The 17,114-nt window shown below is 54.0% G+C and overlaps 1 protein-coding gene across 11 annotated transcripts in view; it reads left to right on the top strand.

Annotated features, from left to right (window-relative positions):
* The window catches only part of Wnk2 (WNK lysine deficient protein kinase 2), a 109,493-nt gene that overhangs the window by 36,651 nt on the left and 55,728 nt on the right, over positions 1-17,114 (top strand). For all 11 annotated transcript variants that reach the window (XM_063227324.1, XM_063227331.1, XM_063227329.1 and 8 more), the window contains 8 exons: positions 1,073-1,230; positions 4,291-4,379; positions 5,638-5,857; positions 8,901-9,192; positions 12,683-12,882; positions 13,870-14,001; positions 14,522-14,713; positions 16,211-16,861. In XM_063227324.1, coding sequence (XP_063083394.1) covers positions 1,073-1,230; positions 4,291-4,379; positions 5,638-5,857; positions 8,901-9,192; positions 12,683-12,882; positions 13,870-14,001; positions 14,522-14,713; positions 16,211-16,861 — 1,934 coding nt within the window. The remainder of the gene's footprint in view (positions 1-1,072; positions 1,231-4,290; positions 4,380-5,637; positions 5,858-8,900; positions 9,193-12,682; positions 12,883-13,869; positions 14,002-14,521; positions 14,714-16,210; positions 16,862-17,114) is intronic.

Here is a 17,114-nt window from a genome sequence, read left to right as displayed (position 1 = left end):
TCACTATCCTGTGACAGGCTTAGGTTTGGGAAACAAACCTTTAAAATATCAACTATTGTAAAAAAATAATTCAGTATAACCAAATGGTTCAAAGCCCCAGAGGAAAACTTTCTAAAGCAAGATGTTCTGACTGCGTTCAGCCCTTGCTCTTCCACGGACTCCCCCAGGCTTCGGTACTCTTGTACCCAGTAGGTTTGGTTAAACCTATAATGTGTGATAAGTTGAATGATGGATAAAAGAAGCCTTTACATGTGGCCTTTACTGCAGTGAATCAGTTTGTATGATTTTGCATCTGCTGTTTAAAAAAACTCTAGAACATTCTGGAAAAATTAGCAAAGTCATCAAACCTACAGATGTTAAAAGCTGCTTTCCTGAAGTCTCTGATCCCTCTCCATGGACTCCATTGGACTTATGGTAATGAAAGGCTTTTGTGATGGTTTAAGCAGAAGTAAATAAAAGTAGAAGTAAGTAAAGCAGAAGTGAGTTAAGTCAGTAAAAGAATAATTAGCCGCAGCCCCCTGGCTGTGCATGCCGTTTTACATAGATGAGGCCATGAACAGACGCATGCATGTTATTCACCACGCCTATCATTCGTTTCTGTTGTCCTGCTTCTTTTGCGTCTGCTATACCACGAGTGGTTCTCGTCAAAGTGTCTCTGTGGTCCTGCAGCCACGGTGCTGTGTTCTGTAGTGAGGACAGCTGTGTGGGCCACGTGACAATCATCACTGGGGTGCGTAGGACCCTAGCCATGGCCCCACCCAGGGATGCTTAGGCCTCTGGATTTTTGCAGCTAGAAGCAGCTCTGGCTGCTTGTCCACTCTGGATGTCTGGGCAGCCCATCTCTGGAATCGGGAGAGGAACTCCCACAGCACATCTATTTGAATCCTGGGTTCCAGGGCAGGCATCATAGAACTGGGTGTCCCTGGGGTGCCACAGGACAGACGGAGAGGAGACAGGTGGGGAGTCTGAGAGGCTGAGTGGGCTCCTGGGCACCAGCTTGCAGCATTCCTGGGATACTGAGGGTACAGGCCTAGGTGCGGCTGGTTGACTGCGCACGTTGCTCCTGGCCCAGGTACGCCTGAGTTCATGGCACCGGAGATGTACGAGGAGCACTACGACGAATCGGTGGACGTCTACGCCTTCGGGATGTGCATGCTGGAGATGGCGACCTCGGAGTACCCCTACTCGGAGTGCCAGAATGCGGCCCAGATCTACCGCAAGGTCACCTGTGTGAGTGTCCTGGCCGCCTGGCTGAGGCGGTGTGCATGGGCCCTGGCTTGGCCGGCCGGCCCTGCAGGCCTCGGCCAAGTCCTTCACAGCAGCAGTGGAAGGAAAAGTCGAAGGAAAACTGAGGCTTGGCTGGGTGAGGTCTCCCGGAAAATGCTGGGCGGGGCTTGACCTCGTGCACACAGCACTTCAAGACCCACACATCTGGGAAACTGAGGCCCAGGAGCTCTAGCAGGGCCCTCTGCTCGGAGGTGCACCTAGAGGCCCGACCCTGGAGCACCCTCTCTGGGCTGGCCCAGGGCTATGGAGTTCCCCATCTTCTTTATTTTGGAACCATACTTTGTTTTCCTTTTCACCAAACCGATCAGCCTTAGCCAATTGTGTCTCCAAGTGGGTGCGGCTTTGAGCAGCCTGGGAGCCTTAATCCCTGTTTCGCAGTTGCTGTGATTTTCAGATTGATAAGACAGCTTCAGCTGTACAAACAGATGGGCCCTGTCCTCCCTCTGTGGTGGTCCTACTGGCTGGGGGAGCTGAAACCGAGTGTGGGGAGTCAGCATGGTCGTGGTGGGGCCTGGGCTTTCCTGTGGTACGTCCTCCTTTGTCCCACCTTGGTTTATGTAGTGAGACCAGGAGTCCTGAGCTCAGCCCCAGCCCCTGCAATCCCAGAGTCCTTGCAGCCTTGCCTCTCCTGGGTGCCTCTGGCTGTAAGATGTTGTTCCACGTGTCTCCGCTGTGGGCATGTGGGTGGCTGGAAGCTGCTTCTGCAGAAGCACATGGCTCTGAGAACCCCACCATTTCACCCTGGGCCCTGCCTCCTCTGAGCCCTCCTTGTGGATGGTACACATCTATCCTTTGGCTGTCCTGGGTGCACAGAGGGTGTCGGGTGGAGTCCTTGGCTGGTGGCTTTCCTGGGCCTGGCTCAGAAACTCCACAGAGGAAGGATTCCACAAAGCTCCCCCAGGGAGACGGGGACGTCTCACAAGCAGGAAGTAGGGCAGAGAGATTTGGGGCTCCATCTACTGGTGGAGGAGAGATGCTGGTGTGAGGTAGGCAGGGAGAAAAGCCCTGGGTTCCTGTTGGTGTGTGGACCGTGGCGTGTCCACGGAAGGCCTTCCAGGCTCTGTGTGCTCCTGACCAGGCAGGTGGGCACTGCCACCTCAGGATTCTCCGCTTATGTGGGCTCTCTGCCCCAGGGACGTCTCTTGGACCTACCAGTAGGCTCAGTGGGGTGTCCTACCCCTCTTCCTGACTCTTGGGAAATTTTGTTTTATATTCTCTCTCTCTCTCTTTTTTTTTTTTTTTTTAAAAAGGATCTTGATAAAGGAAGAAGAATGAGAGGGCTGGAGCCTCTGATGTATTGAAATTATTTTTAGATAGCTTGCCCACTCTGCTGACCTGTTCCCTACCCCAGCCCCTGCAGGCTGCAGCAGACCCCAAGCTTCCTGCTTTTGCTGGGGGGCTGTGCGTGTTTGCTCTTCACATGGCCACCAGCTAAGTAAGGAGTGCCTGCTGCCCTTAGATCAGTACCTGTCCCCGCTGAAAGTCTCCCTGGCCAGCAGCGGTGACCGCAGACAGTGCCTTCTGAGGAGGCATGTGGGGAGGAGGCCCAGGTGTGGTCAGAGAAGCCCAGCTCTGTGGGCAGCGTGGAATCCACCCACTTGCTGTGGTTCTTCTACCCGCAGTGAGGCAGCTGGCTCTCGAGGTCCTCACAGCTCTAGGCAGGACAGGCTCTGCAGCCAAGCTCTGATCCACACCTTTCCAGAAACTCACTGCTGTGTTGAAGTGTCAGGGCCGGTTTCATTTCTGCAGCATGGCTGGAGGCCAGCTTGTGTGTCGTTGCTGGGGTGATGGTCTGCTGAGGTGATGGCCGAGGCAGAGATGGGAGGCGGGGTGTATCTTGGATGCATGGCTGTGGCTAGCCCCACACCTTGACAGATATGGGGTGGCCTGGAAAATAGCCTCCCTGCAGAGAGCTAAGCCTAGGAAAGGGGCTTAGGCTTCAGGCGGGGCAGGCAGATGAAACAGTGGGCCCTAGGGGCTTCACACAATCACTGCCTCTGCTTTGATTGCCTGGGCTTTCCTAGTGTGCAAGTTGCCTCTGTGGGCACAAGGTTTTCATCACAGTGGGAGAACCTTCAGCCTCATTCCTTCAGCATTTTCCTGCCCCTCCCCCACCCCATCCTCTTGTTTCACCCTCTCTGGTGTCCCATATTCCGAGGCAAAGGAGCAGAGCCTCAGTTTTAGTATCTGGTGGATCTGATCACTGCATCTCTGCTTTTGAGTGTCTGATCAGCCATTGGTCTGCTCTGGTGAAACTTTTGACTCAGAAGTCATATTTTTTCATTGCTAGCTCCACTTGGTTCTTTTTGGTGCCTGCATTTCTGTTCCTCACTATGTTCCTTTTCATTTTAAGACTTACACATAGCTACAATTAGTTGGTTTCACATCTTTCCACCGACCGGTTTTCCTGCCAGGTACCAGGTCACACTTTCCTACCTCCTGGTGTGTCTAGTAATTTCTGCTCCCATGCTGTGCATTATACAAGTGACATTATCTGTCCCCTGCACAGACCCTGGGAATGGCTCTGCCTACAGTTCCCTCAGAGGTTCTTTGTCCAGCCCTGTGGTATTAATGACACACTCACGGTATGGAACTAAGCAGAGACTTGGGGGGATCCCTTAAAGACATCTGGAGCTCCTTCCTTTCCAGAACTCTACCTTGTGGCCTCCTCAGTCTCTCTGAAATCTGAGTGCTTTCTCAGCTCAGAGCACCCCCAGGCTCTACTGAGTTCTTTGCTTCTTTCTGAGAATCAGTCCAGGCGGCCAGCTGGGTTGTGGGAGCGAGCACCCCATGGGTCACTTCTGAGCCCACAACCTGCAGCCCATTGTGCAATGTCCTGGATGTGGACATTTAGCATAGTTTTCCCAGTTTCCTAATAACTGGGAAGTGTAAAGCCAGTGCCGCCTCTGCCATCCTGGCTGAGGGAGTTTCCCTGCACAGAGGTGGAGATGGTACCTCCCTGCCCCTCAGTGGTGTCAGCTGGCTCTGCTCTCTCCGCCTCAGGGCATCAAGCCGGCCAGCTTTGAGAAAGTGCACGATCCTGAAATCAAGGAGATTATTGGGGAGTGCATCTGCAAGAACAAGGAGGAAAGGTGAGTTCCGGGGTGGCGTTGGGTTCTGGGGCTTTCTCCAACTGAAACCCTTCTCCCCACTGGCATGAGAGCCTCGTTCCCAAGGAGAGAGCTCTCCAGACAGACTGGCTCAGGCCCCAGTGATACCAGGCCAGGGAGCCGGTGTGGGCAGCCTCAGCCCTATACCCTGCTCTGCCATCTTAGATGCAGTCCTGACCCGAGCTGGGTCACTTGATAGGTCGAGGCTTGTGTCCGTTCCCTTGAGTTGATGATCATCTGCACACCTGGGACACCCAGGTCTGCCTCAGCCCGCTCCTTCTGAGCCCCCACTGTGTATTTTGGCTGCTGGTTGTTGGACGTCTCTAAGCAGCAGCCCCACTGGTCCCCACTGTGAACCATCTTTCTGCTCAGAGCAGGGTCACCGTTTTTAGCTGGACATCCAGGAAGCTGGGGGCACTTTTCATCCTTTCTTCCCCCTAAGACAAATTGGGACACGAAACATCCACAGACATCAGCAGGGGTGGGCTGCTAATGCCTCTACCTATGCAGTGGCTCTGCAGACAATAGCGGAGGAGTCCAGACCCACAGAAGTGCTTGCTGTGTGATTCCATTTGTGTTAGAGAAGGGAGCAGGCTGGCCTTGGAGATGTATGTTTGTGCAGTATGGCTGTGCTGAGCTGAAAGTGGTCACCATAGCAACACGCAGCTGCCAGGCGCCCGGGTTCTCCTGTTCTCCTGTAGTGCCTCCCATGGCTACCGTCTGCTCCACCCCTGGATCTTATGGTTCCTTGCTTGCTTGCCTGCTCTCCTTCAAAGCACACATGCTCACTCCTTTCTGCCCCACCAGTGGCCCTCCTGCAGAGGCCTCCCTGCAAACCCACTGCCCCAGGGAGGCCCAGGACCCCCATCATGCCGCTGCATGGGGGGCTCCATGGTGCAGCCCCCTCCACTCCCGCCCAGAGTCAGGGTGTCTTGCAAGGATTGGAAGCTCTTGTGCACACCAGCCCCTCCTGTCTGCACAGCCGGCAGAGAGAAGAAAATTCTTAGGTATTGAGGCGATAACAGCGTATTTTGATGGGAGTTCACAAATGCAAATGCTCCTGGCTGGGAGACACCCTCAGCGCTGAGCCTGCTTGCCAGGTGGTGAAGCCAGAGAACTTTTTAGCACAGTCAGTCCAGTGCTGAGCCACACCAGGTGGCCGTCTAGTGCCCTGGGGCATGTCCTTGGTACAGAGTCCACTTGTCCCCAAGCCCTTTCCTGTGAACCGTGCTTCCTGCAGGTACGAGATCAAAGACCTGCTGAGCCATGCCTTCTTTGCGGAGGACACCGGGGTCAGGGTGGAACTGGCAGAGGAGGACCACGGCAGGAAGTCCACCATCGCCCTGCGGCTCTGGGTGGAAGATCCCAAGAAGTTGAAGGGCAAGCCCAAGGACAATGGAGCCATAGAGTTCACCTTCGACCTAGAGAAGGAGACCCCTGACGAGGTGGCCCAGGAAATGGTAATGTGCGCGAAGCTTGGGCAGCCCTGTGCGTGGGCTCAGATGCGCGTGGTTGAGGCTGGGGTGCTGCTCAGAGCATGGGGTTTCTAAACACTGGAGTGAAGTCTGTGGACCGAGTTTTTCTGGGGACTGGGGACTAGGGGAGGGTGAGCCATCCTCAGGGAGTGGCCAGCATGGATGGCGGGGTACAGCAGGCTGGAGGGGGGAGCTGGGGCCCAGTTGAGTGGTGGTGGGGGTATGTGTGTGGACCCAGGGGAGCGGCTGGGACACAGGCAGGAAAGGGGTCAGTTGTGAGAGTGGAGTGGGCCTGGGGGAGGCCTTGCTGGCTTTGGCCGCCTTCTTGCTGTGTTTGATCCAGTGCAGTGGCTCTGTCTGTCTGTTTGTTTTGGGGGTACTGTTGTGGTTGCTTTGGTTTCCGGTGTCTTTCTACCTAAGGGGTGCTGTAAGAGCCAGCCCTGCCCCTCCTTCCCTCTGCCCCTCTGTCACCATTCCTGTGTTAGGGACGAAGGTCTGGGATCCACAGGGGAGTGACCCAATTCTGCCTGGGGTGTCCAGCTGGGCCTCAGGATCTGGCTGACCGGGAGCCCGGTGGGGTGAGAGGTAGGAGGTGCAGGACACAAGTGCAGGTGAGCAGGGCCACCATGCTGGTAGCAGTGGCAGAATGGTGACTTATGTGGTGAGTGGGGAAGGGGTGCGAGGGGCCAGGGGCTGCCCATTCCCTGAGCTGTGGATGCTCGAAGCTCTGACTTGGTCTCTAGGCTTCCACCATCCACAGTCACAGCTACAACCCATGTGTGCCTACTAAGATGTAATGAATTTTTAATTTCATTAAAACAGAAATGTAAAATTCAGTCTCACCAGCCACAGTGAACACTACATGGAGGTTGAGGCTCCTGCACTGAACCAGTGTGATCTGTGGTGACACAGGGGAATGGAACTCCCGACCTACTACATGTCCCGTACAAGTTTGTGTTCTCTAAAATTGAGAATGAATTTTAAGAACAGTGGAGGTTAAGAGCAGAATGTATTTATTTAGAGAAAGAAAGCTTCTGTCTGAGAGAGACAGAAGGGGTCCCTGAGTGGGTTGCCAGGGGCTCTGTCTTTTCTAGGGAATTCTGTAGAGCAAAATCAGGAGGTGAGACAGATCCAAGGTGGGGAAAACCTGGGAACTTGCAAGATGGGCATAAGGTGGGACAAAATTGTGGTCTACCAATAAGATTAATTGTTCAGTTAAAATCGACCAAATCAGGGACAAATGGGGAAGTGAATCACATAGCAAGTGGGCACGCTTAAAGAGCAGTGTGTCTTCCTGTAGGTGGTTGGGATGGGGACTCCTGGCTTCCTCAGGGTGATCCACACCTATTTAGAGTATCAATCCCTGATGTTTATTTACTTAGGGTATGGTAGTGTTTATTTTGCCTTTTGTCTTGAGATCTGGTCCATAGGTGTCTATCTCCTCCAAGGTTGCAAGGTATCTGGTCTTGTGCACTGGCTCCTTTGAGGACTGAGCCCTGTTTAACTGCCTGTAATATTTCTAAGTAACTCAGCTGCCAGTAACAAAGAGAAGTTCTCTTGTTCCTTCCACAAATGTGGTAGTGTATAGAGAAGCCTTTCCTGCCCACATCACAGTCCAGGAAGGTTTGTATTTGTGATTCCCTGGAGAAGTTACTGGAATTCTAGTGAGTTAATTCCAATCTACCACTTCCAGTGCAACCCAAGGTGAGAAGAAAGACACTAAGACATATACACAGTTGTGAGGAGCCAAGAGGTCCTAAGTCTAGCCAGAATGGTGTCACCAGGATGAAGGCCTTGCCCAGAGGCAAGGGGAGTGGGCTCAGGGATGAGTGACAGTGAAAGTGTCAGGGGAAATACATGACCGCCATGAGCTGGTCTAGGGAGGAGGCCTGAGATCCCCTCTGTAATAAGCAGAGGGCAAGAAATGCAGAGAGAGCGATCTACATAGTACAGTTGAGGTAGACTGTTAATAATCTGGAGTCGGTGCCTCAGTTCTGATGCACAATCCTGTTTGCCTTGGGAAGTCACAGCCGCATTTTTTTTCCAGGCTTGGTCCCAGCCGACAGCATGGAGCAAGGCTCTCCATCCTGCCTGGCTCAACCATGTATTTGGGGAGTCACTGGGCGGGGTGACACTGACCTGTTGCCTTGCTTCAAAGATGACACATCAGCTCCTCAGCCAGCCCAGTTTACAATGCTGAAAGCCAAGTGAAAAGACAAAGAAATAACCCAGCCAGCACTGTACAGATCATCACACAGAGAGAGGGCCAGGTTTATCCAGAATGGAGACAGTTGCTCTTTCTTTCAAGTAGAGTCGTGGCTCCCCACATCTGTGACATGTCCACGTGGGACCATTCTTGGCACCTGGACTGATGTGGGCTTTGGGGAGGGCTGTAACCTATGTAACATCCTGGTTTCCTCACACTCTGCGTTCTTCTCTAGTTCTCTGGGATGTGCCGCATTTCATTTTGTTCAGGAGGTTCTCCTCATGGAGGAGCTGTCTACTGTTTGATATCAAGTTCCCCCAAACTGTGCACTTACAGTACTCAGGCCTGCAGGATCTCCAAGGTCAGGGGTGAGGTGCAGCTCAGCATGTGAGGCGCAGTCAGGCGTTGGCTGGGGCTGCAGGCTCAGATGTGCTGGCTCTTGGAGCAGGAGACCCCAGGCCTCTGCTGGGTGGACCAGCAGCTCATGACAGGTCTTCTGGAGCAGTTGATGCCCAAGGGAAAGGGAGGAAAGGAGACAGACAAACACACACACACACACACACACACACACACACACACACACACACACATCTCATGACAGGTCTTCTGGAGCAGTTGATGCCCAAGGGAAAGGGAGGAAAGGAGACAGACAAACACACACACACACACACACACACACACACACACACACACACGCATGCATCCATACACAGAAAGAGAGCCAGACAGATAGACTTAAGAGGACTGAGACAAAGCGATCCCCGGAGTGTGCAGATGGGACATTTGGTCCTTGAGACACTGATGATGTGACTGCCTTTGCAGATTGACTCTGGATTCTTTCATGAAAGTGACATGAAGATCGTGGCCAAGTCCATCCGTGACCGTGTGGCATTGATCCAGTGGCGGCGGGAGAGGATCTGGCCTGCACTACAGTCCCAGGAGCCAAGGGACGCAGGCAGCCCTGACAAGGCCAGGGGTCCACCTGCACCCCTGCAGGTCCAGGTGACCTACCACGCGCAGGCTGGGCAGCCTGGGCTGCCTGAGCCTGAGGAGCCAGAGGCTGACCAGCACCTCCTGCCCCCCACGCTGCCAGCCAGTGCCACCTCCCTGGCCTGTGAGTACACAGCGTGGGGTTGCTTTGCTTGCCTCCTCCCCTCCCCAGTGAGACCAGCTGTGGGTAAAGAGACAGACTCCCTTTGATCAGAATGTTTCATAAGGAGGTCCAGGTTGACGCGGTGGCAGCTTGGAGTGTGGCATCATGAGCTGTGAGCCGTCCCTACCCCTAAGTTATTACTTCCAGCTGCAGGTAGTGCCTGGGAGCTCTGGGTGGGCTCTGTGCCCCCAGCCAGGAATACTTCCTGGCACCTAAGCATGTCGCTGTATTTGAAGGAAGATGTATCCTGGGGTGATGGGCCAGCAGACAGCTTCCAGGTACGGGGACACTCACGGAAATGGGTCCTGCTTCCTTGGCCAGGCTGGGGTCTGCCTCTCAGTCTGTCCTGTGGGGTGTGGAGAGGAGATACAGGTGAAGGTCGTTCCAAGGAAGGGGTTAGAGCTTTGCCTGCATTTTCCAGCAGCTTGTGACTAGAGCGTTGGCTTGCTGGAGTCTAGCTTCTTAGGTCAGGTGGGCTCAAAAGTGCCTTGAACCAGTGGAGTTGGACAGTGCTGGTTCAGTCCTCACCGCTACTCTGAATCTGAGTGCTTCGACCAGGCTCCTTATACTGTTTGAGAGACAAAGTGTCCTGGCCTCACAGCGGGACATGAAAGCTGGGTGAGGTGCCACCGCCTGCACTGTGGACGAGCATGCTGAGTGCTCGCCCTGGGACTGTCCACTTCCTTTATTGTCTCCCGGGCAGTGACAAAGCCTCTGAGCCTCTTTGTCCCTCACTTTCAAGATGTTACTAGTGAGTGGGAGGTCACTTGAAGCAGGCTTTGGCTGAGACTCTGTGAGAGGAGCTGGTTTCCTCTGCACCTTAGCTGAGGTGTGTTTGCCCTCAATGTCTCAAGTTTTCCATGTGGAAAGATTGAAATTCTTTAGTTTATTAAATATGAACATCTCTCATAGTTAAAATAGCTAAAGATCTTCATAGTAGGTATTTATATTCCAACAGGGAGCCTTGACTTATTATAGGAGACTTTGCCTGCTGTGCACTTCTCTCCAGCCTGCATGCATTTGCTTCAGAGAAGGATGTTGCTACATCATTGCTCCATTTCCTAAGAACCCTGAAAAAATTAATCAAAGAGCACAGTTTTTTCTTGTGGGGAAAGATTCTCCATATCTGACATACTGGCACACACTTTAGAGTTGTCCTGTGATTAGACAACTTTTAGGATGGGAAATAAATGATCTCTGTTTATTGAACTTTGAAGAGACCCAGTGGGGGAGTTAGAAGCCTGTTTTTGCTGTTGTCAGTCAGGCTTGGGGTACTCTGAGAACTCCGATGGCGACATGAACATCAGGCATGTACATCAGGGGTAGGTGAGCTCCAAGTCCACTCTCATCAGTCCCAGACCCTGTGTCCCATGCGCAGAGGTCCTGGCCACACTTCTCAAAATAGGTGTGATACAGGCACAGGGTACAGAATTCAGAATGCCTCAGAGGTGCGTAGCAAGTTAGTTGTCCTCCTAGAGGCAAGACCCGCTGCCCGTCTGCCAGCTCTCCTTCCATAGATGATCTACACGAGTGACCCGCTGGGCAACGTGCACACACAGGCAGACATGAGCATGTGCATCCATATGTGCACAGGTACATGCATGCATAACAGACGTGTATGGCCACACATGCATGTGTGTGCACAGAGGATACAAGTGTACATTTACCCATGTATACAGACCTGTGTATATAAAAATGCAAACATGCACACATCCATGCATACCCCACATGTGCATACAGGAGCACACCCCTCCATGTCCTTTGTTCTGCAGTGGGTCTGCCTCAGGGCCGTCCTGGCTTCAGCTTCTGTCTGGCTATAGCGTTTTCCCAGATACCCAGCAGTGTCAGGCTTATATTGAACCGATGGAGGTGTCGGAGAGGTCCCAGCGTGCAACAGGATGGACCAGCAGACCATTCACACGCTGGAAGATAAAGTACTGTGTCGGCTGTCATGATTCTCCGCTGGGTCTTCCAGGAGACCCCCAGCGTCCTGATTGGGCTCGGCCTCCTGGCCACTTAAGCAGCCGAGACTACAATGCAGGTTTTCATGAGCCCCAAAATGACTTGTAAAATTAATTTTCCATTCAACAAGTAATAAGTTTCAAATGGTAAAGTGTTGCATATGTGGTTGGAAATGCACTTGTACCTCGTCAGGCCACACTCACACCCCCTCCTTCCTCTCCCTCTTCCTGTTTGTCTAAGTGGAACCTGACCAGCTGGCTCATTAAAAATCAGAGCTTCTTGTCTAATTGGTTTTGCCCAATTAAACCTCAGCATTCCTTATGTCTTTCAGTTAAAATTAATTCTCAGTCCCAGGGAAGATTGTTTTAATGCAAAGCCAGTAAGACTTCCCCTTTACTTTGTCTAGATTACCAAGGAGCACAATCCTCATTCTGAGACATGCCTCTTGTGAAATTAGCTTAGGATCTATTGGTGATAAATCCCAGTGCTTTGTAGCTTTTGAAATTTGGAAGCAGTGACCCAGAGTGCCATTTCAGAGAGGTTTTCAATTGTCACTTTTCACTGGCATGACTGCACTGGCATGCTGTCTTCCCAGGTGAGACAGGTGAGACAGGGTTACGGGTTCTTGTCTGGACCCCTCACATTCAGAGGAGTGTGTCTGTGCCAGCCGGACCTGGTATGGCCAGCCTCCCAGAGCCTGCCTGGGGCTGGGGCTCGACACTGCCTCCTGCTGTTTTGCTGTCAGTGTGCAAATGCTCACAGTTCCACAAGCTTCTTTATAAAACGTGGTGATAGAGCCAGACGTGGTTGTGCATGCTTGTGGTCCCAGCATTGCAAGGAGGGTGAGGCAGGCAGACCACAAATTTAAATCTTGCTGGAGCAAACCTAATTAGCAAGACCCAGTCTTACAATAAGAAATGAAAAGAGTTGGGGATGTAGCTCAGTGCAGACAGAGGTCTTGGGTTCCATTTCCACCACTAAACCTGCAGTAATAGTTTCTCTCTCTCTCTCTTTCTATGGATGTCAGGAATTGAACTCAGGATCTTGTGCTTGCCAGGCAGGCGCTGTACCACTGAGCTGTATCCCTGGCCCCAGCCTTTTCCTTAACTATGATGTTACCTCAGCCCCCTAAGCCCTTGTGTCTTTAAGGGCTGGAACAATGCTTGCTATTATCAAAGCCTGCTAGGTCTGCATGTGTGAGTTGGCAGTGGGGAGGGGTATGATCACAGCAGGGACATGCCCTCCCTGGCATCTGTGCCCCGCTACATCAGCTCATATCAGGGCGACGACCCGGTATAGCTCCCCATGCTGCTGGAGCCGTGGATTATTCAATCAGCAGGCTTGCATTAGTCATGGAATCTTTGGAAGCAGTCCAGTCTTTGTTTCGCAGAAGGCATGGTAGGGACAAGCTAGCAGGTGCTTGTGCACATTGCCGTGGTGGGTAACATTTGGAGGTGTTTCTGCTGAGTCCTACCTCTGTCCTCCACAGCGGACAGCACCTTTGACAGTGGCCAGGGCTCCACGGTATACTCCGACTCACAGAGCAGCCAGCAGAGCATGGTCCTTGGTTCCCTTGTGGACGCAACGCCATCCCTGGCCCCATGCATGTGCAGCCCACCAGTGAGCGAGGGGCCTGGACTGGCACATAGCCTGCCCTCGACTGGGCCCTTCCCACAGCCCGCCACCACGGTAAGTCAGAGATCGCCAGCCCTGCTGTGTTCTCAGCCTTCTTGTTGGAGGGCCCAGGATTTAGAGTGTGTAAGGGCCATCGGTGTTGTGCTGACTGTGGTCAGAGTTAAGGTGGCTTGTGAGTAACTCCTGGCCACACTCTGGGTGGTGGTGATGGGGTGACCCACAGAAGCAGCTCCATGGAGCCCCAACTCTGCTGGGAGCTGTGGAAATGTGGGGCCTAGAGGCGTCCTGAGTGTGTGCGGCAGGCTTGGCCTGCCCTCCTGGCCCTTCCTGGGAGGGTTGCAGGAAGGGTGAGGTACAGGGGTGAAAGGCAGGCCCTGCTGTGACTTCCTGTCTGCAGCTCTATTCTTCTCCCACCTTGGGGCTGGGGCTCAGAGGACCTTCTCTGCCCGGGGCCCTGCTGTGACCATTTGACTGTGGAGTCTGGCACCTTCCCGCATGCCATGTGCTCTTTGCTTTCATTTTTTTTTTTTTTTTTTTTTTTTTTTGTCTTTTTGAGAGGAGTCTCGCTATGCAGTTCAGGCTGACCTTGAGCTCACTTTGTAGCCCAGGCTGGTCTCGAACTCGCAACGATCCTCCCCCCTCAACCTCCTGAGTGCTGGGATTACAGACGTGAGTCACCACGCCCGGCTCTTGCTTTCATTTTTTATCGTGTTCTATGAATTAGCTGCATGAATTCATCTTAGGCAGTCTGAATCACTCAGACTATGTCCCCCAGCCAACTCTTAAATTGCCATCCTCCACATTTCTGCAAAGCCTCTGATGATCCATTCTCATGGTTGCATAATAAATGCTCTGAGGGGCTGATATTCCAGAATATTCGCTGGTTGGGAACGACTTTACAGTATCAGGAATAATGCTGCAGGGCTGCCACACCTGGCTTCTTCCAAGTCACCTTCCTGGGTCCAGGGTCCCTTAGAGGGGACTGACAGGGGGTGGGAGAACTGAGGGCAGTTTCTGAACATGGCTTGGCACTCTCTGCAGCCCAGCTTGTCCGTGGGCTCTGCCTCAGCCCCTACCCGCCCTCCACTCCTCCAGCAGCACTTCCCAGAGCCTGCAATGAGCTTTGCCCCTGTGCCCACGGGTCCTGGCCATCCAGCGCCCCCTGCCCAGCAGGTAAGTGTGGGGCTGGAGCCTGGGGTCCTTGGGCACCTGTGCTGGATGCTGCCTAGGGTCTGTGGGAGCCTTCAGGCCTCTTCAAGTACACTTTTGGGTTTTGGGGCCTGGGGTTGTCTAGGGAGGGAAAGAGGCTTGTGCCTGTGGGTCAGTGGGGAGGGGTAGCTTCTGGGTCTATATAGAACATTTCTGCAAACTCTCTGGTCCTTGGCCTGGCTGGCTGGACTCTGGTGACCTGTGTGTGTGTGCATGTGTACACACGAGTGCACTGTTAGGGTAGAGTTAGAATATGGACATGGGAGTGTGGTGTGTCAAAGTTTACAGTCATGCGTGTGCACGTGTATAAATGTGCAAGTGTGTGTAAGGGCTAAGTGTGTACATGTGAATATGTGCAAGTATATGACTGTGTGCATAAGTGAGTGCAAATATGAGCATGTGAGTGTACATTCCTGCAGTGTCTGTGCAAGCATTGACCCTGCCCCAGCAGGACTATGTTCTAAGGCCCCTTTCTCTCTCGCAGCCTCCTCCAATGGCCCATCCACCAGCTTTGCCCCAGGTTCTGGCCCCACAGCCCTTGGGCGCCATCCAGCCGGTGCCCCCTCACCTGCCTCCGTACCTGGCCCCAACCTCCCAGGTGGTGGCCCCCACTCAGCTGAAGCCCCTCCAGATGCCGCAGCCACCCCTGCAGCCACTCGCTCAAGTCCCTCCGCAGGTACGTCTGGGCTGACCATCGGGGCAGGGCCCTGCAGCCTGCCTGCCTGTAGGGGTACTGGGGCACTTCCAGGTGTTGTCTGTGTGGGGTGGCACTGTGCATGCCCTGTGCGCCAGGACCAATCTGGTCCTCTTGTCTACTGGGCTGCCCTCTCCCAGCCTGCAGCCTTTCTCCCCACCAGAGTGGGCCTTCTGCCCAGGCTGAGATGCTTCTGGGCTGAGTGGCTCATGTGGGGTGTCTCAGGAGAAACAGTGGCTGTCACTCTGGGCACATCCAGTCCTCAGTGTACAGGGTGGAGAAAAAATTTAATCAAAGGTCAAGGACAGGGTTCAAGTTGTGGCTGCTGAGCAGGCACAGAAAGTGGACAGGCTTGCTTCAGCTTCGTCCTGTGGAGCTACCCACAGCTAAGCAGAAGGTGGCTCCTTGGAGGTCTGATAGCCAGCTGGGTGGCACTGCAGGCCACAGAGGAGGTTGGCCGCTGGGGCTCGATGTGGACAGCAGAAGTAACTTGGGGCATCTTTCTGCTGGGACATTGTCCATTACTGGGAACAGCTGGCAGCATGACTGTGCAGGAGACACTCAGGGCTGGTCATTGTTGCCCAGGCTAAAGGCATCCAGGATCATAGCCACTCCTAGGCCCCAGTGATGGGGATGCCCTTTGGCCTTGGCGATGGACAGGAAGTGGGCTTTATTTGGAAGTCAGTGGTTCCCACAGGGTAAGGAAGTATTCTTGCAATTTATGTGCCCCTCCCTGAAGATCCATTTGTGTTTATGATAGTCATCACCTGCTGATCAGGCCTTATCCTTGTGATACCGTGTCAGCGTAGGCTTAGGGGTCTAGTTAAACCTCATCTCCCCCCATCTGTGGTTTGGTACCTAGTTGTGTGTTGAGTCATGAGCATTTGGTCTGTGTGTTTTTGCCTCTATCCACTATCCTTCCACAGAGGTGTGGGTTAGGTGACACCTAAGAGAAAGCTCTATTTAGAGAAAGCTGTCAGAGGCTGAAGAGCTACGTCCACAAGGCCAGTTCTAGAAGGTGTGTGCTGGGGCCCTGAACAGATAGAGGGCCGTGCTGAAGTCCTGCTGTCAGAGGTGACGTGCTTTGGGGTGTCACCTCAGCCTCAGGAGGGAGGCTGAGGACCTGCACCGCTGAGAACCGTGGAAGGAGCAAGGTTTGAGTAGGAAGGAAAGGCTGCAGAGCTTGGAGCTTCATGGCCTTCAGGCCCCTCCCCCTGTGCCCGGTAGGGCGCTGACTCAGCGAGGTCCCTCCGTGCTGTGCACAGGGGTTTGTCGGGCAGGTCATGCCCTGGCCACCAGCTTCCTTTTCTGGTCGGCGGCGTTTCACACGCTCGACCTTTCCCTTTATGTTAGGTCTGTGGCTGGGATCGTGGCAGCAGCAGCTGCACAAAAGCGTCTGAGAGGCCAAGCCATGCTGCCCTCACCCCAGCTTATCCTGCTGACAGTGCAGGGGCCACTGACTTGCTGTGTCTCTTTCAGATGCCCGCGATGCCGGTGGTTCCCCCCATCACGCCGCTTGGCACCATAGATGGCCTCCCCCAGGCCCTCACTGACCTGCCGGCTGCAAATGTGGCCCCTGTGCCACCTCCTCAGTATTTCTCTTCCGCCGTGATCTTGCCAAGCCTCACCACCCCACTGCCTGCATCCCCTGCCTTGCCTCTGCAAGCAGTCAAACTACCCCATCCCTCTGGGGCACCCCTGGCCATGCCCTGCCAGACCATCGTGCCAAATGCACCAGCCACCATCCCTCTGCTGGCCATGGCCCCACAGGGCATGGCTGCCCTGTCCATTCATCCTGGCATGGCTCAGCTTCCAGCCCAGCTTCCAGCCCAGCTTCCGGCACAGCTCCCAGCACAGCCAGTATATCCAGCGGCCTTCCCACAGATGGCACCAGGGGACATCCCACCTTCCCCCCACCACACAGTGCAGAGCATACGAGGCCCCCCTCCACAGCCCGTACCACCTGTGCCCACAGTACCACCCGTGCCCACAGTGCCGCCCATGCCCACAGTGCCACCCGTGCCCACAATGCCACCTGTGCCCACGCCTGCGCCTACTCAGCCCCTCGTATCTGGTGTTGCCCACTTGCCCGAGCAAGTGGCTCCAGCTGCTGCCGCCACAGGGAGCCAGGTAAGCTGCTGTCTGGACCTGGGTCTGCCTACTGCTGCCCGGAAAACCAGTGGAACCCATAGTGGAGGGCCTCCCAGATTGCTCCCTTTACTAGGCCCCGGGCTCCCCACTGATCCCTGGACTGAGTGGCTGGTCCAAGCCGCATGAGGGGCAGCTCTGCCCTGTGTGTCTTGTCTTGTGGAGAGATGTGTTGGACGCTGAGGGCAAAGGCTGCCCCCACAGTGGTCAGAAATCAACAGCTGCAGCTCGTGTG

This window comes from Cavia porcellus, unplaced genomic scaffold, assembly GCF_034190915.1.
Source record: "Cavia porcellus strain 051 isolate PalLab524CR breed Dunkin Hartley unplaced genomic scaffold, mCavPor4.1 scaffold_17, whole genome shotgun sequence".
Lineage (NCBI taxonomy): Eukaryota > Metazoa > Chordata > Mammalia > Rodentia > Caviidae > Cavia > Cavia porcellus.
This window is presented reverse-complemented; position numbering and strand designations above follow the sequence as displayed.